Source organism: Dryas octopetala, chromosome 3 (genome assembly GCF_963921425.1).
Source record: "Dryas octopetala chromosome 3, drDryOcto1.1, whole genome shotgun sequence".
Lineage (NCBI taxonomy): Eukaryota > Viridiplantae > Streptophyta > Magnoliopsida > Rosales > Rosaceae > Dryas > Dryas octopetala.
In genome coordinates, this window is record NC_141368.1 from 26494018 (window position 1) to 26518007 (window position 23990).

General features: G+C 34.9%; 1 protein-coding gene across 3 annotated transcripts; it reads right to left on the reverse strand.

The window, feature by feature from the left end:
• Positions 1-5708: 5708 nt before the first annotated feature.
• Positions 5709-23693, reverse strand: LOC147292122 (protein SEMI-ROLLED LEAF 2). 3 transcript variants are annotated; one of them, XM_086236851.1, is made up of 20 exons: positions 23559-23693; positions 22812-22886; positions 21523-21638; positions 19899-20013; positions 19636-19764; positions 16382-16429; positions 15996-16177; positions 15705-15901; positions 15286-15578; positions 14967-15116; positions 14565-14867; positions 14343-14474; positions 14093-14239; positions 12024-12096; positions 10428-10552; positions 10041-10241; positions 9802-9939; positions 9589-9717; positions 6074-6304; positions 5709-5864 (listed from the first exon to the last, which is right to left on the reverse strand). In XM_086236851.1, the coding sequence occupies exons 1-20, from the start codon at positions 23691-23693 to the stop codon at positions 5709-5711; spliced, it is 3075 nt and encodes a 1024-aa protein (XP_086092977.1). The 3 variants fall into 3 exon arrangements, with proteins under 3 accessions (XP_086092977.1, XP_086092976.1, XP_086092975.1); XM_086236850.1 differs by having other exon boundaries at positions 14343-14867; XM_086236849.1 differs by having other exon boundaries at positions 14343-14867; positions 23538-23693.
• Between the last annotated feature and the right edge of the window lie 297 nt (positions 23694-23990).

Consider the following 23990-nt stretch of genomic DNA (forward strand, 5'->3'; position numbering starts at 1 on the left):
TATTTTTTAAACGATACTTCGCTTGCTATATATCTTTGTACATACTGTATAGTTACTTTGTTTCTATTTGATTAAGTGTTATAACTGTATGCAAGAAGTCATAAGAGAAAGACGTGTCCTTTTATTTGAACCTTTACAAGTTTCTTTGATTTGGCATAGCCGCATAGCATGTTGCATATAGTAACATCTAGAAAAAACGGTGCTGCATGTATGATCCTCCTTGGACATAATTGATAGTTTGGAAGGAATGCACATATATATAATTGTTTAAATGATTTTTGCATAGTATTTCTTTTGATTATATATATTTACTATTAAGGCTAACTACGGTTGAAATTTGAAAAAGTGTTATACGTATTACAAGTAAATGGTAATTTATTTGAGAGCAGTTTTGCTCACCTCCTTTAACTCAGGTGTATGCTCACCTCCCATCTAAAATGCTGCCATGTGTTTAAAAAATTAACCATGAGTTAATCTATTGTATTTAATTATTTGTAATATTATAATGATGAGAGAGAAAAATAATTTGACAACTCTTTTCTACTTTTATCCTTATCGTTTATTACTCAACTTTTTTCACTTTTTTATTACCTATTAATTTTTATTTTCTCTTTTATTTAATTATTTCTAATAATTTTTGCTTCTTTTGTTTTTTTGCTCTTCTCCAGTACGCCTCTAGTATCTAAAAAACCACATGCATTTAATAATTTTTGCTTTTTTTTTTCTCTTTTCTAATAAGCCTCCAGTACCCAAAAAACCACATCCAATTTTTTTTGGGTCGATTTCTCATGTATACACCGTTTATCTATTTTTTTAATTAATTAAAAAAAATAATCCAACAACACCTTTTTTTTTTTGCCTAAGAATTCTTCTTTCTTGTCTCATACATGACCTTTTCAGATCAAACAAATTTTTAGGTTAATCCAAGGTGTTGCAGCATTTGAAGAGAGAAAAATAGTTGCAACGACATAATATTTTTTTTTTTTAACTCATGTAACTTTTTTTATTGGATTTTCTATGTATGTAAATGAGTTTTTTTAGATTTTTGTTTGGCCTACATTTTAGATTAAACTTTGCAAATGAGTTTTTTGTTCGAATTGCAAATGTGTTGTTAGAATATTTTATTTTTTAATTAATTAAAAAAATAGATAAATGTGTATACAAGAGAAGACCCAAAAAAATGGATGTGATTTTTTGAGTACTAGAGGCGTACTGGAGAAGAGCAAAAAAACAAAAAAAGTAAAAATTATTAGAAATAATTAAATAAAAGAGAAAAGAGAAATTAACGGGTGATAAAAAAAAGTTGAGTAATAAAAGATAAGGATAAAATGAGAAAAGAGTTGTAAAATTATTTTTTTCTCTCATCATTATAACATCATAAATAATTAAATACAATAGATTAACTCATGGTTAGTTTTTTAAACATGTGGCAGTATTTTAGATGGGAGGTGAGCATACACCTGAGTTAAAGGAGGTGAGCAAAACTGCTCTCAATTTATTTTAGTAACCGATACGTGTAAAGTGTTGCACTTAGTTATTTATTTCCTCTGTCTGCAAATTTTTTTTGTCTGCTAAAATAATTTTGCAAAATAGTGAAGCGTTTTTACACTTGGTCATTTCTTATTAAGGAAAATGATAAGTACTTCGAAGGACAGAAGGTAATGACAGCCATCAAAGGGGATTGTGTTAGCCATGGTATGAAGCTTAAGAAGTTTAGTAAACTTGACTTCAAGTTATGGCAACGAAAAGTGATCTTAGTCCTCGATCAAATTATAAAGCTTCAACTTATTGTGGATGATTTGCCAATCAATAATGTAGAAGCTAGTTTCTAAAGCTTTGAGAAAGACTGCTATAATAGATGAACTACACTCATCTCGGAAAGAGTATACAAACTTTATCAATCATAGGCCCAAGGGGTTGAGGATTGAGAATTTGATTGGATAGGCTAAGAAAGACAAGAAGAAGAGAAAACACTTCAAGACAAGTCTTAGGAACTCCAAAAGTTCAAAGGAAAAAGACATGCAAGGTGGCCATGAGAAATAATTCTAAGGTTGAAGGAAGATAGTGAATATCTTCATTTGTAATTGTATTTTCTAAGAATGATATATTTAAGAGTACTTTAAGAATCGAATAATTATTTTAATTGTTGTAATTATTTATTAGATTCTATTCTATATAAGAAGAGAATATACAAGTTCTTATTTCTTGGTAATAGGATTAATGTGAGAGAATTGTATGTGGAGGGAGGCTAAAGTTTTACATATCTACTTAAGAAGACTATGAAATAATTTTAATTCTTGAAAAAGAGAATGAAAATTTTGTTGAAAAGTTCATAAGCACTACAAAATTGTGGAGGGCCGCTTTACTAATTAGTTCATAAGCACCACAAATGTGGAGGGACGCTTTGCTAAGAAGTTCATAAGCACTACAGTTGTGGAGGGAGGCTTTTCTTTTCACACTTTAAATCATCTCCAAAAGAAGTTCAAAATACACAAATATAAGATATGCAAAGTGCTGACTTTTCTATAAATATCTCAAAATGTGGAGGTGTCTAACTAAATGCATGTTAATAGACACAACTAAACAAGTCTCGACAGATATGATGTCAAGAACTTGTGTGAAAGCAACTACTCTTAAATGGAATCTATTTCCATAGATGGAATTTGTCAATTTCCGAAAGCTAGCTGATAGTCAACCTAGAGTGGATCCAAATTTTTAAAGGTTAGACTAGAGAGATAGTTGATCATCAAGAGAAATGAGGTTAAAGCCTATATCTAAGAGTCGCCATAATGGCAACCCAACCTAGTTGACTGGAGATCCCATGATCTAGGTTCAAAAGGACAACCAAATTGTGTGTGACTCAAATGGAGCACTGCGGAGATAATCTCCTGCCCATTCCTATGGTGAAACAGTGTTGCCTGTAGTACGTGTTTTAGGATAAGCTTTTGCTTTTAATAATTACTATTACTTGAAAAAACAAGTGGAATATGAGAGAATATTCTTAATAGGAAATCACCTATATAAGTGTGAAATGTGGCCGTTTTTATGAGAATTTTGAAAGTTGAATTCTCTAAAAGCACTTATGAATCTGGGATTGTTCAGGGCCAAAATGAACACAACCGTAGAACCAAATGTGTCCGGAGAGGTACTGTGTGAATATAATTGTCTTGGTTTACACAAACGGCTGAACAGTTCAAGATATTGCGTTCACTGATTAGCTAGTAAATCCAATAGTATTTCACTAAGGAAGGTTCAAGGCCAAAAACTACCTATCCCCATGGAGTATTTTTCCAACTGAACTCTTTCAAGTAATCTATATTGTCATTCTAGCTCCTAATGAATTTTTATATTATCCATGTGAACGATTGTTGGAAAATTTAATATTTAAGTTATTAATTTTTCTATTTGGATAAATAAAAATACATAGTAAATGTATGAGTTGTTTGTCATATATCAATTATATATTCTTTGAATAGGTACAGTGACATCAACCTGGAAAAAGTGCCTAATGGGCTGCAGTAATTATGAATGAGTGTGTTTTAGAACAAAAAGGTACTACAGTAATTGTGAATTAATGGATGTATCTTAAACAAAATGATATTACTGTTACCTTTCTTAAACAGGCACAACCCTTCCAAAAAGGCACTTCATGTTCTATAAATACTCAGCTCATTTGTCATTTCTAGAGACAATAGTGATTTGTGTTTTATTCAAAGTTACTTATCGAGAGAGATCAACATAATCTGTGTTCACCGTTTCTTGTGGATTGGAGTGCTATTTCCGTAAGAAGAAAGATCGTTGTATCTTGGGAGACGATTGCTAATTCAAACCTTGAGGCACCAGTGAGGGGCAATCTCGTCTTAAAGACATAGTATTAAATATTAGCCTCAATCTAATATTAAGGTTTTCTAAACTCTTTTCCATTTAATTTATTTTATGCGTATGCATTAAATTAGTATTTAATTGTTTATGCTTTTATCTATAAATATTGCAATTAGACCCTATTTTTCAACAGTATGTATTTGATTTTAGCTACTAAATTGTTGTCATTTCCTTTGCTCTTTTAAGGTCCAAACAATTCATGGAATGAAATGAAATGAGACATCAGACCTGCACAAGTCCTTGCGGTTTTAAGTTATGGATGAAAACAAGAATAGGTTAACAACAACCAGTTTTTGGTAATGAATTATTGTACATGTACAAAATTCTTGAGGCATCATATGGTTTGTCTTTGTGGATGCATATGGTGGTAACTTTTGTACACTTCATGCACAATATTTATATAAATATTGCATTTTGGAATTGACTTTTTACTGTTTGGAATTCAATTTGGAACTGCAATTTTTAATTAGTTAATACTAGTATCAAAGGAAACAGTTAACTTTTAAAAATTCTATCAACTTTTGCCCTTAACTGATATTTGAGGACCAAACTGGGTCATTTTGAAGTTGATAGACAAAGCACCACAATGGTCAAAGACTCAAAGTTCATATGGAAAAATTGAAATTCTTTTAAGTAAGACAAGTATTTAGCACACACAAATTGACATAGTATTGTTGGAACTATGATCATCAACAAAGCCCTAAAATTGGGATCTTGTTCTTTGTCGAGATCTAATTCTTAATTGATTAATCCTCCGACCAAAAAATAAAATTCATCAATCCTAAGGTCGGCAATTCATGCCTATGACCAAAACAATATATTATTTTAATGGCCCTGTGATCTTGGGAAATACTTTGGCCGAAATTCTTAGACCTCCTTTGATCTTATTTTAGTCGCTATTCGTTTCTTTTACTTTACATGATCATTTTGAACCTTTTTTTATGATACATGAATGAACTTTTATACAAAAACACAATATTTTTCATTCCAATAATTTGTTGTGTTATTGCTCGAAGAAAGCACATCAAAATTGAATTCAGAATATAAAAAGAAACAACATAAAAGGACCAATTTCATTAACTATATAGAATATTTTTATCTGGTATTACATTTGTGGTTAGATCACCATGACCATCGATATTGATCGAAACATCAAATGTAAGAAATTGACTTTGGAAACTGAGAAGAGGTAGATCCAGACTCTAGTGAGTCCATGTGCATAACACCGATTTCAGAATTAGGGAAACACATTTCTTCCTTCAAAAGTCAGGCTTAAGGAGAGACATGAGATTCAAGCCAAGAAAAAGAAAAAGAAAAAAAAAAAAACACTATACACATGCATGCAATGTGTGCAAAACTGTAAATTGAAATGGAAAACAGGTTGAGAAACGGGCAAGGTTACAAAAGGTGAAAACTCAAGTGTACTGAAATAGTAAAAGTACTATGACTCTAGCTGCACCTAGACATACATGAAAACCTGAACATTCCTCACTTTTCTCGTTTACATTGCAGGATTCCTCTTCTACTCAAAAGGTAATACATATGCCTTCACAATGACAGTATGAATAAGCCCATGGAAAGGTACCTATGCACATTTTCACAGGAAAAATGAATGAATGAAGGCATTAGAGATATGAACAGAAAACAATAAGGCCGATATCAGAAAACAACACAAAATTGCAGCTACAACGATAGCTGATGGAGCAAAGGCAAGACTGAAAAATAACCACAAACGAGGAGTTTTCTATGGATTGAACTTAAGCCTGATTATATACCAGAAATGCAACACTCAATTCTTACAAGGGTTACCAACCTTTCTCTACACATCAACAACCAGCAGCCTTTAAAAAGTTATCATATGGGCTTGATGCCGGAAGCTGAAAGTTGGGATAATGCTGGTATTCAGTTGCGCAAAGCATCGGACCATTTCCAACAGATTGGTTGAGTGGAATAGGATTTGGATCAAGGAATGGATTTCCACTCTGCAGTTCCAGATGGTTTCAAAACTCAGAACACTTTGCTAATACTATGCAGCTAAGTTTAAAATTGAGTTACAAACAATATGCATGCACTAAAAGGATTGATTTCATATATTTCCCATATAAAATGCTAATATATCTACGTGCAGAAATGAATATGATTGTAGCTAGTGGAGAGATTTAGATGTCAGGTATATGATAAAAAAAGGTACCGTAGGAAAATCCAGCCTGACAACAGAAGAAGCCGTTTCCTTTTCCTGGTTGCGATCATCAGTAGATAATGTAATCAAAATTTCTTGCCTCTGTTGGAGAGCCATGAAAGTGGACAACTTCTGCTGCTTCCCCACTTGAAGGGCCTCACAATGGCCAGCCATTTCCATGTAAGGCATATTTGTAGCAGTTGAGACAGACAATCTTCCTACTTGATGTGTTGTCTCCAAAACCTGCATACAAATCACTTACTCAGAAATATGTTCAAGTTGAGCAAGTATACCACTATTCTTGAGGATGTCTTGTATAAGCTAATTGGAGCAAGAAGAAATGGATGGAAGAGTTAATATTTATTTATTTATGTCTTTTTATTTTGTTGGAATGCAATCATATAAATTTCTTTGATTGGAAAAACAGGGGCATAAATTTCATCTATAAAGTGCATGAAGGATTTTCTAGAAGAAATTTGAGGGCTGAAATTCTTTCTCCAGATCCCAACCAAAGAGTATTTCTCCAGAATATCTCCTGTAAGAAATGATAAATCGAATTGAAGCCATTTTTGTCACCACTATCTCAGTTGCACCACCACCACCACCACCACCTTATACCAACTTATGGGAAACGTTATTATTGGCACACATCCTAATAGCTTAACAAACTTTATCATGGTATCAAAGTGAGATATCTTGAGTTCAAATCCCTGCAATTTCAAAAGCTCCCAGTTACGTTGAATTTCACATGTTGGGCCTAACGTTGGGGAGACATTTGAGTGGGAGTATTACAATATAAAACAATTGTTGGCTCACATCATAATAGCTTAAGCTTTTGGGAATAGTGGTAAACCAACAAACTTTATCAGGAACCACCAACATGGAAACCGCAGTACTGCTTCACTGCAGCCTTAGTTGCAACCACCACCAACCCATTCACTATGGTTGTTGTCATTGCGGCCACCACCACCACCACCATTTTGACCATCATCAACAACACACATGTGCCATCAACACACCATCACCAACCACAACCATCTCTATTGTCAGAATCATCATCACAGCTTGTATTGCCTCTATCAGCGCCAAATTGTGAATTAATGGTCATCACTAACACCACAATACTCCAAGTACCCATTGGGGCCTGGAATAAGAATCTGATTATATTATGTGGAATGAGATGCTAGCATTTGTTTCAAAATTAGAAATCAGTGCGAGAGTTTGGTACAGTTTTAAGCTTTTGGAATGGAAAGCAACAAGGCAGAAGATTCCAACTCCCGCAGAATTTAATCAAATTCATCTATCATGCAAACCAAACAGGCACTAAAGTTGAAATGATTGGATTTTCATCCCTTTTCCCTTGCTTTAGAAAATTCTTGGATACATTTAAGTTTCCTGATCCAGATGCATCTGTAGTCCAATAATTTGGCTCAGTTTCAATGACTTTTCTTTCATATGTTATCTTAGGATTTTGATGCAAATATAGATAAGATAATAGAATTTTTTTTAGCAAATGTAGTGATGATTATTGTTCAAAAAACAAAAGAGTGCAACATGAAATTTGAGTGAAAGAAGGAAGGGTGTCAAGTAGCAAGAAATCGTCTGCTTCATCAATTTAAAGAGAGCATGTTGCATGAAAAGAGACAACAGTCATCCCATAATGGATGAAGTTGAGTAGCATGTTTTTTTTTTCTCTCCATAAACCGCATAAACCCCCGAAAACAGACAGCACAACACAAGTACATTGGTATCCACATGAATCTTCCCACTGGTACAAGAGATTGTGAAACATTAGCACGAGTGTCCTTTTGTGAACTTTAGCCACAACATCCACTATCATTTTTCACAACTAAGACATACGTCCTCTTAGAAATAAAGATGACTCTTCATTACTCTACTTTGAATCCCTAGATTATACTTCATTTACTTATTATGTTAAATTTGAGACCACTTAAGGAAGAGAAAGATAGTCTTTTTTTTTTGTTTTATTGTTTTTATTTTATAAGTAAGAAGCATACAAGTTCATTTTTTAAGTCCAATCATGACGGTGCTCTAACATATTCAATAGGATTTACAGTGGTAGTTTTCTCTTGACTTCATCTGGAAATAGATTTAGCCATTTAGGGCATGCTTTTAGCAATCAACCTAATGTTTTCTGATCTCTAATTCATCAAACCCACACAAGATGTTAAACCAAGAAGCTGTTAGCCATAATTTTACATTTTCTGATGGAAATAAATTACTTGAAGACACACACTGTTCTCTCACAGGCAAGTTTGAGACATTTGAATATGGCATGGATGCACAACGGATACATGACAAATATGCAAGCAATATGGGATGGTTATTGGAGGGGTTATTTTATTAATTTATTAGGAAAAACGGGGGTTCAAGAGTAATTTTAAGGACCTCGTTGGTAACTTTTTTGCTTTAATTTTTTGTTGTTTGCTAAAGAGATAGAGGGGGAAGATGAATGATATACACGAAGTCTATTTAAGCTAGAACCATTAAAACTCAGAAGAATTAATTCACAATTGGCTATCTTTAGAAAAACTATGACCAACTTTTTAATTAATTAATTAATGAGAAAATTACAATTTAGTACCCCAACTTTGAAAATTGCAAAAAAAAACCTCAACTTTCATTTTGTGTCAAAAACATACCTCCGTTAAGTTTTCTATCAGTGAAAACGTTATCTGCTGACGTGGTAGGGTTTAGGGTTTAGGGGGCATTTTCGTCTTTTCACCACATGTAAAAAAATTAATATTTTTTAAAACCTTTGAATTAAAAAAAAAGGCTTCTTCCTCCCTTCCATCCCCCACCCAAAACCACCATCTTCTGCATTTGCACCACCAAACCATCCTTCAACCCCCTCGCCAGTAATACCCAGATCCCCATTTGCCAAAATTTCTTCACTTTCTTGTCCATTTCTCTTTTTTCTCTGTTGATCCACTTCAGCTCCACTGCCATACCACTTTGACCTCCCCAGAGCCCTTCCTCTTCCCCTGCCTCTCTTCAGCAACCTTCTCCATCCTTCTTTGGGTCCTCAGCAGCAAGTGGGCATGCTGCTTCACTCAACGGGGCTGGGTTGGGCGGGATAGGGGGGCCGCCGGGGGGGGGGGGGGGGGTGGTTGGGGGAGAGGGGGTGCCGGGCGGGTGGTGCTGGGTGGGGAAGAAGAACCAGATTTTTTTTTTTTGATTCAAAGTTTTAAAAAATATTAATTTTTTTTACATGTGGTGAAAAAACAAAAATACTTCTGCCACATCAGCAGATAATGTTTTCACTGACAGAAAACCTAACGGAGGTATGTTTTTGACACAAAATGAAAGTTGAGGTACTTTTTTTGCAAGTTTTCAAAGTTGGGGTACTAAGTTACTAACTTGAAACAACATGTAAAGTTAAGGTACTAAATTGTAATTTGCTCTTAATTAATGTATTTATTCATTTATTTACTCACTTTCTGTCTGATTTCAACAAAGGCCACAAACCAGCAACATTATATCAGTGAGAAAGATACCCCACTTACCGAATCTAAAAGCTGATCGACGCTTATGAGGCTAAGACTTTCCATGGCCAGTTTTGTGTCAGGCTCTGTTTGACTTTCAGATGCATTGGGTAAAACATCATCATCAATTTTGAACAAAGAAGGTTCAACCTGCACATTAAAACCATTTTGTACATTTATTTGTCTGCACATTATAATAAATGAAGAAAAACGTAAAGCTTTTCAGTAACTTACCGTATCAGGAGCTCCATTATCTTTTAAGCCAGATTGGTATATTTTTATGGGTGTTTCCATGCACAACTGAGCTCCCAGTGGACATACATCATCAGGCAGAAAATCATTAAGCAACTGCTGTCTTATAGTTGATGACTCCTGCAGTATAAAATCTAAATAGTCAGTAACACAATCCTAACAAATAAAGAAGCAGATATAATTCATATGATCAGAATGACAGAATGTGATAGGAAGCTTACATCTAATGAATTTCCCAGAGACTGCACTATCATGGTTGCAAACGATTCCTTAGATTGGCTCTCAGTTATTTCTATTGCAGAAAGTGACCTTAAAGCATCCTCATCATCTTCCTTTGATCCATAAACTTTTTTCAGTTGGTTAGTTCCAGATTTGACAGCCTGTAACTTGCTATCGCCAACCAACCGTAGAAATGGATCAACCTGATACAAGTCATCAAAGCATACAGATCAGTATTCACTATTGAGTACAGTCAACTTTGGAAACCTCATGTATGAGTATGAGAACATTTTTTTCCAAGAGTATGAAAGTCTCTTAAGTCAAAGCAGGAATAAGATCAAAAGGTGCACCAAAATGAAAACCAAGTTTGACAACTCTATTGCACCTACTGTTTCATTTGTAAGTGCTGCTTTAGCACAAGGAGCAAGAGCAACAATGTTGTAGGCTTTAGCTGAGAAGATGATCATCGATGTTGCCAAGGTAAAGAGGGATCTGCGTCGTGATGGCTGCAACCCTGAAAATGTGAAAAGCCGTAGTTAGAAAGATGGCCTCACAAAACTTACTACCCAAAATGGTTCTTAGCCATCAATTACATTGCAGCGCAATTAAAGCACTCAAACTATATCCAATCCAGACTTACAAATTAAAGCTTCAAAAACTCATCCTTATTAAAAGCATATCCTTTTTCCTTGAAAAAAGAAAGAAGGAACATAGAATATAACAAGATGGCCACATTTAATAGCATCTGCTTCATGTTGAAGGAAAATTGCTTCATATAATACATGCCCTTTTATGATAGATATACTTGCAGCCTTGCCTATTATATATCTTAAGCCACAACCTAACTTGCAATTCAATCAACAAGTTGATTACCATACAGTTGATTAGCACAAAAAGATCTGTATGTATGTTCAATTTATCAAGATTAGAGGAAAAAATGTATTGCCAAAACAATACAACAATTAATCTTCTATGTACGGGAATTAATTTCCATCAAATCAAGTACAAAATTCCTGATTGAACTGACTATTATCTCACATGACTAGCATAATTCCACCATACATTCTTCTATAAACTAGACCATGCAGTTAAATATAGCATCCACAATGGGAAGACATGGAGGGCAAAATTACCCTGCCATCTACTCTCCAACTCATTGCTCTGATAATTGACCAGTAATTGAACTGCTACTACTGAACCTTAATAATTATCATAGAATGGCTAAATCTTAGTAAGGAAAATTATGATGCAACCAAAATCTTGATATTGCACCATTGCAATAGCATGAGCAATTGATGTAAATAAAAATAGATACAGTCCAAAGACTGCAGAAGTAGGGGTTGAATTTCACTCCAAACACAGTCAGAGCCAAGATATATTTTTAAAATATATATATATATTTTAAACATAAGAGAAATCTGGGAAAACCTTACGGCACAAGAGTTCTCAGTATTTAAAGGAAAATACTAAAATTCACTAGCCAAACTGAGTACAATGCATTGGGTTCACTCTCTTTTATAGTACCAGCCTTAATGACCTTAGTAGGGGTTGAATTTCACTCCAAACACAGTCAGAGCCAAGATATATATATATATATTTTAAACATAAGAGAAATCTGGGAAAACCTTACGGCACAAGAGTTCTCAGTATTTAAAGGAAAATACTGAAATTCACTAGCCAAACTGAGTACAATGCATTGGGTTCACTCTCTTTTATAGTACCAGCCTTAATGACCTTCAATTACTCTCTTAATGACTACTTATAGTTACTAGAATTCCTTTATTAACCCTTACCCATTCCTAGAATTCATTCAATACACCCTCAATGACTCTTTGATTCCCCATTTAATAACCAAAAACCCTTTCCCCATGCATTATTAATCTGCATCAGAAATAAATTTATATGGTTGAAAGAACTGGTAAGAATTTCATAAATTACAAAGAAAAGTTATGAACTATGTAAAAAATTTGGACTTGAGGGCTTACCTCCTCCAAGAGAAATGCTTCTTAAGGAAAACGCTAGCTGAAAACTTCGGATTAGAGTCTCATTAGAGGTGTTCTACATGAAATAGTGAATCAAAAAATAAACAGTGAAAAATGGGGACCAACAGAAAATATAGCTAATTATGAATTCAGGGTAAAGTGAATTTTTAACTTTGTCAGATCTTCTTTACCCTGAAATTGTGTAGAAAATCTGAAAAGACAGCATGATCCAAAGAAGATAAAATGTCCGAGGCACAGAATTTCATGTACACAATGATAGAATTAAATAGATTAAGGATTAAATTAAGGATTCTTTGATAGAATTGAATAGGCTGATTGATAGAGCTGATTACTAGGGAATGTATATCATGGAATTATACATAAAACCAATGTATTCTTTCATTTGTATAGATACAATGATTCCATTTCTTCTTTTCTAAGTCTCTTCTTTTCAACATAGTCTCTTCTTTGATAGAGTTGATTAGGGATGATTACTAGGGAATTTTTATCTTGATTTTCCATATAAATTAAAGTTCTTTCATTTGTATAATTAAATACAATAGTGCACTTTCATTGTTTCTAAATCTCTCTTCCACCCCACACGGCACTCCACCAAGAGCTCGCCAACCACCTCTATCCCATCAGCCTTGTTGCCTCTCTGGACCACCATCACACTAGCCCGTCATATCCTCTGAAGCGCTACCATGCACTAGCCTTCACCCTTCTCTGCATAACCATGATGACGCCGCAACTAGACCACCATCAACTTAGATTTCGCAACAGCCCTGTAGCATCAGCATCCACAATGATGTCATCACAAACCCCTGCACCCAGCCATCCCACTCACTCTAGGTCTCGACCTCCCTCTGTACTAAGTTCTTTCTTTCATTTTCGCACTGTATTTGCGCTTTGAAACTTTTATTTCTTTCTTGACTCTTGCTTTTACTTGGGATGACTCTATTTAGACCCTCTAATTTCTCAATGATTCACCATATATCTAGCTGTAACCCGCAGCAGTAAATCATCAAACAAACCCAATGAAACAGAGCTCACCTTTTACCTATGTAATTGTAACCTACACAAGTCGAGGAAATGACAGATACAAAGGTGAATTACAGCTATTAGAGTGTCGCTATTTGATTTACATCAGTGAAGCAAGTTTAAGTTCTCTTGCCCTTGGGGTGGCTCAAGTGGTGAGGGAGGATGGGAAATGGGTTATGTTAGGATGAGTCAAGTTCGATTCTTTCCAATGTAACAAACAAAATGTTTAATTTCTCTCCAGCATCATTCCCAAAAGAAATTGCAATGAATCTCTTTTCAGGGTAGATTTCTTCTTATTTTCTTTTTCTTTTTTTATACCACCTGGGTCAGAAATCTATCATTGGTATATGCCTAAAACAATTACTAGGTTTGAAATTCAATTAAGGTTATAAGAGAGACGGGCCATATGGGTTTCACAGGTTTTGCACAGAGGAGGAAATGGTGTTTACTTCAGGGACTAAGTTTGAGGGTAAACATTCTTTACCTTCTTTTATTTCCCTAAATTAGTGCATTTTCTCTCTCATCTATGAATATAAGCAGGAATTTTTCCAAACCACACAAGGCATCGTGCTTTGTATGTGGATTTTCTGTTTGCTCTAGTGTATGAGTGGTTCCTCTTGCTCCAACATGCCCTTTTTGATAGTTTTAGGAGCTGAGGTCTAATGACATCTAAATGGCTTTAATATGTACTGAAAATCTCGTCCATGCATACTAGTTGCAGCCCCTTGGAGCCTTTTTATGAAGCTTGTAACTTAAACCCAAAAAAGAAAAACCTATTAATATTACTTTACATGCCCACTTGCTATTTCCAAATATGAAGACTATGCAAAAAATCATCAGCCTATTGTCTTTAAAAGCAAAGGAATAACTTCAGATAATATTATAATATTAGCATATCAAGAGGGGGTAAGCTTCAAATGAAAAAGATAATATGGGTAAAATTGGACTGCAGCTAATCACTCATCACCCAAACATAGCTGCAAAAGTGTCATATTATTTTATACCTTAACCTGAAAGAATGGATGTTATACCTTAGTCCGAGCATATAGCAACACAAGGCTGTAGGTATGAGCAATTGCTTCAAAGTTTTCAGGTGTATTTAAGGGAGAGATGGATTGTGCCCAGATTGATGAAAGTAGAAGGGTAATCTGGCGACTGCTTAACCTAAGGGACATTTTCTGCAAAAATTAGTCAGTAGAAAAATGGTCATAACAGAAGACAATGAAGCAATACTATAGTGTTATGTACATGGCTACAGATAACAGAACCAACAATCCATACCGATTCTTTGTCTGAAACAGTCGTAGCTTTTGCATCAGCAGTCGTAGTTGATGGATTCCTTTTCATACTGTAGGCTCGGCTATAAGTTGACTTCAATCTGTTCACCACAGAATGATTATTGATTGTAGCATCCTCATTACCTACAGAGTTGCTTGTAGATGATGGATGCCTTCTTGAACTAAATTTAGACTTCAATCTGTTCAACATGGAATCACTAATAACTTTTGCTTCTTCATCAGTTACAGGTTTTTCCTTCACTTGGTGAGTGATGTTTTCTTGTGAGGCAGAGCGCTCCTTTAATTTTTCAAAAAGTGCAGCTGATGATGAAAACACAGATACAGTTCTTGAGAGTGTCCTTCCAATTTCATTTTTCTTTGCAGTGGGGGGAATAGCAGCACAAGGACGGGGGCAAACGGAAGATGGAACAAGTACGACAGAAAATATACGGTGTGCACCCACCCTGGTTTCATGGTCTGCACAGACCATAGCTACGAGTAATTGATGAAATAATGCCTCAGGAAAGGTCTACAGAATTTCAGATATTCGAACCAGAAAATAAAATCAGATGGAAACTTGGCAAATAATTATAGATCAGCGGAAGTGAAAGAGCTGTTGCACTCTTACCTTGTTTTGATATGACAAATTAGGTATTGTTGCCACAATTTGACCAGTACGGTAAACAGCAGAAACCAAGGTTCTTGCCATAACAGTGATATTAGACATGTTTTCTAACATCACAGCCATCATGTCAAGAACAGGACCTGCATCTCCTACCTGCACAATATAACAGCAATAAAACGTACCTTGTGAGACTAATTATTCCATATAATTTTAAGTGCCATCTTAGAAAAGGATGTAAATCTAGATATAATTTACCAAGTCCCTAAAAGTTTATTATTGGACAGAAATTCATCTCGTAAAATATGAATTATGTTACAGTGACCTTATGGGTTAGCTGCACGAGGCACTCATCCACTGCAGCTCCAAATCTTCGGTTCCATTGAATTACTTCATCCCCCAAATTTGAATCATCAAGTGAGCAATGTATACTTTTCCGCAGGTGTCTCATCATATCACTCAATGCACCAATTATAGCAACGGATGACTGAACCTTTGTTTCTCGAGCAAGAGCAGTGGCAACATCAACAATATCCAGCTGCATTTTTGGGTTTTTAAGAACATTCTTGTGATCAAGATGCTTGATTAAGATGGACAATATGAAGTGCCTGTTCTGCCCTGCGAGAAGCAGTACACAGATCATCAAAATATCAATTAAAGATTGCAACTAATTTCAGCACAAAGGAAGACTAGTTAAGTTCCCATAAGCAAAAAATTCTAAGAAATTTGAAGAAATTTAGATACCACAATTTTCAATTATTAACTGCATATCCATCAATACAGACAGAGCGAGCCCATGTTTAGGAGACCAGAGATTGCCATTATCAAAATAGCGGAACAAAGATTCCAATACACGCCGTACAGTTGTAGCTTCCTTGGCTAACTTGGCAATGTTATGCAGGCAAACCTTTGACCAAAATCCGGGGTTGTTGATGTCCTCCCTGTAAACAACAACAACAACAAGAAAGGTAGATATCTATAACACCTACAAGGATACATAACTACAATTAGTGAATACTGTGCCAAGATAACTACCCTGAGACATTGACTACGCCTTTTTCACTCACTATCAGCCTCCAGGAAGAAATCCTTGTCATAGGGTCTAATGAAGGAGAAACTCCTTCTGCAGTTCCAGTCCGGGTGTCTTGCTTATCATGTACAACGGCATCTGAGTTTTTCTTTGGACCTCCATAATTTTCCAAGACAACTGAAACAACCTGATTTAAAAAGGAAGCTTTTGGTAAACCAACAGACCATATCAGGTTCAAATGTTATGGTCATGGAATATTAGTTCATCAAAAGGTTATTCATATGCATTTTTCATTCTAGTTATTAATTAGAAAGTCATAAGGTAATTATACATTAAAAAAACAAATTATATAAGAAATAAAAATAACAGTAAATGATACCAAATAACTTACATTATCAAATTCTGTTGAAATGTGAGAGAATTCACCCATGAACCAAACCTGTGAATACACTAATCTTGTGAGGGTGCATATGCTATTTAATCCATCGAGCAGGGAAAGGTCCAATTAAGAAATGGAGATAATAATTGGATCTAGAAAAAAGGAAATGTCAAATGTTTATAAGCAAGTACAGGCTGCAAGGAGCTGGACATCATGAAATACTAAATGATATCATCTAAACAACCAGAGATGAGAATTGTGAGATTATTTCTGTATTTGCATGCAACAAAAGAATTTCCTTATATATGCCAAGTTCAACATTTAATCCTTCTTTGAAAGTATTTGCTATTCCAGGACCATTATACAAACCCAAAAGTCACATTTCTCAAGCCATTCTTAGTTTCTCAACTCTCAGACTGCAGGCCCTTAACACTCAGGAGCTTAAGCCTTCAGGTCCTACTAACTCAGCCAATTTTCATATATATTTCTTTGATTAATGCAGTCCTCCTTCAAAATCTGCATCCACCACTCATATATATTCCCTCCGCTCGTATTTACATTTTTGATTAAAAATTTTGTTAGGGAGACAGGGAAGTTCATGACAATGGCATGCCCACTTGGAACTCAGGAGCTTGAGCCTGCAGGTCCTATTAACTCAGCCAATTTGCATTTAATGCAGTCCTCCTCCATGCAAATCTGCATCCACCACTCATTAACTTTTTTAGTTAATTCTTTTGTTAAAGAGACAGGGAATTCATGACCATGGGCATGCCTAATATACATCTTGGAACTCAGGAGCTTGAGCCTGCAGGCCCTCTTAACTCAGCTCATTTGCATACATTTTGCTTTGATTAATGCAGTCCTCCTCCATGAATATCTGCATCCACCATTCATATATGCTCTCTCCACTCATATTAACATTTTTAATTAATACTTTTGTTAGAGAGAAAGGGAGGTTCGTAACCATGGCATACTAATATACATCTTGGAACTCATGAGGAGTTTAAGCCTATAGGTGGGTGAGCTTATCTAATTTATAGGTGGCGTGCCCACTTTCTTTCTATTGTTCTTCCAAATATGGGATTACCACATATGAAACCATGTGTGAAACCAAATCCACATCAGACCTTACCTCCCCTCAATTGTAATTCAGTACTCTCCACAAGCACTGCATCCAATTACTCTTCCAAGCGCACTGTGTGTTTCATTCTTCACTACACATTTACAAGAGTATGCTCTTCCGGTTAACATTCCATTAAGAGTCCTGCACCCAGAGGCTCAGGCTTCGTAGGGCACAATGGTACCTTACCCTAATAAACCCTACTAGATCTATTTTAAATGATCTCATTTCTAGATCCTTAGACCATGGCTGGTCCTGAGATTTATAGGGCCCTCTGCGAAAACTATAAATGAAGCCAAACAGAACCATAAACAGATATAAAAAAAAACAAAAAAAAAACAAAAAAAACAAAACAAAACAAAAAACAAAAGAAAAGAAAACCAGTATGCTAAGAGTATATGTCAGATTACTTCAAAAGTCAAAAATTTGGAAAATTTCTTGTAGAAAGTTGAGAAATTGACTTGGTTGACAGTTTCATATTATTTCTTTGTGAAAAATTTCATGTTAATTTCAAACTCGGGAATCACCTACAGATCCTCAACTTTGGCCTATGTAGCACTTTTCACCCTGGAAAAATAAAATTGGTTTCAACGCCCCCAAAACTTTAAATTTGTTACAATGTGGGACTACCGTCAGATATGTCCAAATTTAACACACGACTTTTTCTGAGGGAATTTTGTGGGTGTTGGGCTTGGATTTAGGTGTCGGTTTTTTTTTTTCCTAGGAATTTGGGTGGTGGTATTTGATTTGGTTTGGGTGTCAAATCAAGAGAAAATCTTGTCATTTGCTGATTTTGGCTGTTTTTTTGGTCCCATCTCATTTATTGCCGTCAACAATACTATAGAAACCGTAGCACAAGATTCCAACATTGAAGGCTACTCTTCCCTCCCTTCAGTGACCATGTTTCTAATGATTTCAATAGTCTTTTCACCACATACCTCCAAATAGCCAATAAGATCATTTTATGGAAGATTGTTTCCTAAGGACTCCCTTAATTTTGTCTACTCTGCATATTGTCCTATGGTTTTCTATGGTACCATAAGAGATAGGCGATTTGAAGTCACCTATATGTGATAGGGGAAGGATTTATTATTGTAATGTTCCTAATTAAGTTGGTCATCCATATTCGGTTTAGTAGGTAAAGGACATCCAGTCTTTCCTTGATGCTCAAGCAGAAAAGCTTGTTCTCAGAGGTTTAATAGTGCTTCTTATTTCTCTTTTGGCTGAGATAAAGAGAAAATAAAGAGAAAGAAAGAGAGAAGAGGGGAAGAAAGAAAACAGAAGTGACAAAAATAGTCTTATGCATGCCACACGTCCAATTTTACCAAAAAATTGATAAACTTGTTGGTAGGCCTCACATTACAACAAATTTAAGAGTTAGGGGGCATTTTTCAAGGAGGCAAAGAGCCACATGAGCAAAAATTCAAGGGGGATAGATAAATTGTTCCCAGCATAGATAAAATTTTTCCCTTTCAAACTCTGAACCATCAGTGAGAGAGAGAGTTCGTCTTATTTTCCTTTTAAATTGGTCTATGTTCTTATTTTCCTTTAACTTTACATGTGCGCAGGCGCACAGCTCGCACATGCTCAAGGCCACCTTTGCCCTAAACCCTAACTCCTAATCTCCCCTAAACTTTACTCTAATAAACCCCAATAACCCCTAATGAACCCTAAATTCTAAACCCTACTAAACCATTTATTTATATAAAAAATTATTAGTTTAAAAAAGGCAGCCACTCAAGCAGCTGCCCATGCAAATCAAGTGGTGATGTTAGGATTCAGAAATTTGGACCACAACAGATTAAAGCCAGCGCCTGGTATTTCTTGGGAAATGTGACATCATGTGAGATCTTTTTGAGAGTTTCTAAAAAAAAAAAATTGGGGAAGAAAAAGCACTTAAGCATTTATTTTGGAATGGCAGTCTCGTCAAGCTTTTTCCTGGATAAAAATTACATATGAAGTCTTACAATTCTCACTTATGTATTATTTCAAACAAAACTTTCACATGTAAGTAACAATGTCAAAATTATCAATTATCAAGACTATTCTTCGAAAAAAAAAAATCAATTATCAAGACTACAATATCGTATGCAAAACAAGCATCAACACATGAAGTAAAAACCAAATTGGCATGAGGATGAATTACCATTGATGAAAGAGCTTGAAGCCCAGTAGCACGCAAATTCCTTTCTGTCCCATCCTCTCTCATTTCTTGAGCTAAGAGACAAAGTTTTGGAATCATGCCATCTAAGTTAAACATATATGTACCATCCTTCTACACAATCAAAACATTTACAGGAGCTTAAAAACTAATAGAAAACGTAACTTCAAAAATAAGTTATATCCAACTGAGTACTATAATTAAAAAACAATAATCTGAAAGAGAAAGAACCTACCAACGACTCCCACCTGATTATTCACAAACTCAAAAAGAGTTTGGCATCCTAAAATGCGTATTTCATCATGTCGCGTTTGATCAAGTAGAATTTGTACAATGGTAAGCACGCTACTTGCAAACAATGGCCTGCCATATATACACAGATCACAACTTGTACATGCAAATAAATCATTTTCACACAATTATGCATGACATGAGCTAAAAAGAACTTCAGAGAATAGTCTTGTTCCTTCTTTTCAACAAGTTATTGATTATCCAAACGCAAAAGTATTCCAGGAGATCTTACAAGAGGAAACATATGAACAAACCCGCAAGATACAAGGTGGTCTACAATGAGACACAAAAGAAACTTGCTTATCTGGTCATGGGTGACACATGAGTCTACCAAATATTGAGTTAAGAGATACACGTAGATGTTTAAAATTGTATGTTCTCATCTTCAGCTTATCCTGGAATAACTTCTTTGATACTATTACTAGTTAGATGATTCTAACCAATTATGCAAAAGTTATGTGAGTGTGTTTGAGTTTTTCTCTGTGTGTGTGTGTGTGTTCATGTTAGACTTTTCTTAGCCAAAAAAAAAAAAAAAAAAAAGAAGCTATTGTATATGCCAATATATGACCATATCTAAAAAATAACACGTAATTCATACCTATGAGGAAATTAATAGGATGAATCTCAAACTTTGGCATCAACAAGTACAACAAAAATGAATATATAAACAAACAAATAAAGGTCTGAATCTCATAACTTGGTGAATAAATTTCAATAATTAGCCTCATGCCAAATCTACCAACCTACCCACTTTTTGGGCCTAATTAGGCCACACAAGCTCCACATCATCCAATATAATTGATTGACGTGTTTGGCAATATGGCCATATGTGAAGCAGCATGTTGAGAATGTAAAATCCACATCAGACATTCTAAGCCTTGCATCACATTATATAAAATGAAAAATGATTGGCTCATTACATGTAGGGAGTCATTCCTCCTCACAATCAATCACAATTTGACACGAGTTCATTTCTTTCTTTATTTCTTTCTTTCGTTCTTTCTTTTTTCTCTTAATGACAAATTTATTTGTAAGTCAACAAGTGTCAAATTCTGATTGGCTTGTAAGGAGGAATGGCTCCTTACATTGTTAAATAAAATCATAGGCACTCTCCACTTATTATTAATTAGTTTTGGGTTGGATGCTCTAGCTTAAACACTTTGGACACCAGACATGTGAAACAAAGCTTTAAAATAATAATGTCTTCATTTATGGTGTGCATTGACTTGTTTAAGTTCTAAAGTTTGCTCCAGTCATTGTGTATATGGTGCAATTGGGCTTAGTACAGTAGTTCCCGATAATTTTCATAGGGTAACTACTCATATATGCACATTATTAAGTATCTAATATCTCATCTGGCTAGGTTAGTAGAAGTATGTCATAAATCAAAGTTGCTTCCATCTGATTGCATTGTGTAGCTTTAAAAAATTATAGCAAGAAATGATACATGGCTCAGTTAGCATGCCATAATCAACTTAGCACTCCAACCAGTTGATCTAGCAATTCTCAATAATGTTAAGGAATCTGAAGAAAGAATCATGCTAATCTGTACTCACATTTATTATGAACTAAAGAACTCACATTTGCTCCTTACAAGAAATCAACAATTTCCGGTAGATACACATGACAACTTTCACAGAGTGGAAGTTCTCAGTTCTCATATCCTTGTAAAACCTTTGCTCTAGAGTAGTTGTGATCTGAAATATGAATTTTTAAACTTCTATCAACATGACAGAAGAATACACAAAGGAAAAGTAAAACAAATCTTTAACCTGGAAGATCAAGAAAAATAGCAAACATTTTTTTATTAATAGATTAGAAAATGATTTACAAGAAACAAAAGGTAAGGAACCATAGATCCAAGTACATTAAACTAATTAGAACCCTCAAAGCAGCTTTTGCAAATAATGAATCCTCTTCATTTAGCATTCATTTCAAAGTAAAAACCATACATAGATATGTGAACTCTAAAAAGGAATTTAATCAAGAAAATGTAGAATATTATTTTAGCTCAAAGCACAACAGCTGCAAAAAGGTAAGGTACTAAATTCCATAATTAAGTTTCCTACCCACCTTTAACTACCATTCTTGATAATTGTACAACTTAAGCTAAGCCCAAGTCTTTTATCCAGATCAATTTGGGTCAGTACTTAATAATAACCACACTTATAAACAACGGTCCATCCTCCATAGCTTCCAAAGTCATTCAGTGGAAGTGAGGGCAAGGAAGAAGGAAGAAGATAAAGCACCCAAGTGCCAAGCATCACAAGGTATTGAACTATATTCTACTTAAACAGGAGATGCATACAATTAATGACCACAAGTATATTTTATTTTCCTTCCAAACATCTTTATCTTCTTCATTATAGTCAACGTGATCAAGAAACACATGTGCAGCTAGGATTTTGCAGTCCTTTCCTTTAGCCATAAAACATCTTCTTCAGACATAAAACCTTTCCTTTAGCCTTCTTTCATGCCTTCCATTTTGATGAATTATTTTCATAAAAGTCCCTTCCCAATCCCTTTAGCTTCCATAATCATGTAAACTATATATAGAATTAAGTATATGCAGTAAACAAGAAAATTTATCTCTTCATCGATGCAATCATCTTCTCTTCTAAATTTCTCTTCTTCCATAATCAATAGTACTGTAACACAACTTCCAAATTAACCTTTGACGTATCAATTTAATTAGTTAAAATTGTATAACATTCTAAAGAAACCCACCCTCACCCAAATTTGGCATATGTAAGTAGCTAAATATACAAGAATGTGCCATAATTTCAACTTCAGATCATCACTTAAGTTTATGGACAACAATGTAAGCCATATTTAACAAGTATCATACATAGAAACAACAGAGCTAGCACCTTTGGTATACGGAGAGGAGTTTTCGAGGCATATTCACATAGTTTACTGATCTTACGATCGTTTGGTTCTTCATCCTGCCAAAATATGAGGATCAATAAAACAAATGAAGGAACAAACATACAATGAAACTAACATAGAGACCAGTTATGGTCAAAACCTAATTAAATAAGCAATCCAAATCAAAATAGAACATGTTGAAATGATCTTTCAGACAGATAAGAATTCATTTTAAATAAAACAAATATATCCAAAATCTGGATAAAAAATTTGGAGAATTTTCAGATAACACATCGTTCATGCTACGAGAACTGTAAAACATAAACTATTTGATATGTAACTTTGAACCTAAGAAAAGAAAGAAGGGTCGAAAGAAGTGAACTAACCCACAGACAAGCATATTAACCTTTGTTAGACCATAACCAAAATAGGCAAAAGGATGTAACCCAAACTCAAAGTTTTACATTTGTTTCAACATCTTTTCTGACCTCATCATAAATTCATAACAAAAAGAATTGTTAATTTCTTGGGAAGCAAGTTACCCTTTAACATAAACATCATTTTTAGTCCTTTTATCACAAGATCCCTAAAACCTGAGATCCAAAACGTCCTACATTGCTTCTGCATACAATTTCCATGTATTCCACCCTTTACCATAAAATTAATCTTTGTTGAATATATCCATTACCCACCCACCCCACATATTAGACATGAACAAAAACGCAAACAATATGAATAACGAAAATCACCGGGGACCGAGGAAATATCTCGGCGAGCAACTTCTTGTATCGTTTGACGGGATGCCGGGATCTTGCACGCAATGCAGGGCAAAAGAAGCAGAGGCTTTCACAAACAGGAAACACTTGCCTTGAAATAACACCCATCTTTTTTTAACCCAACTCTTAATCTCAAAACATGAACATATACGCTGTGAAATGTTTATCAAATTTTGCAATTTGGATGAGATGGAAAACTTTTTTGGTTTTTTATTTTTTTATTTTTGGTTTTTTTGGATTTTGGGTCTGAGGGATGGGAATTGGAATCGTTTGTGTAATTCCGGAAAAGGTGGTGGAGGTGGAGGTGGTGGGGGTTGGGGGTATGCCTTCGGGGATCGGACGGTGGAGATGGTTGGAGGGAGAAGAACAATGGATGGCGCGAGAGCACCGGATCACCGAGGTTCA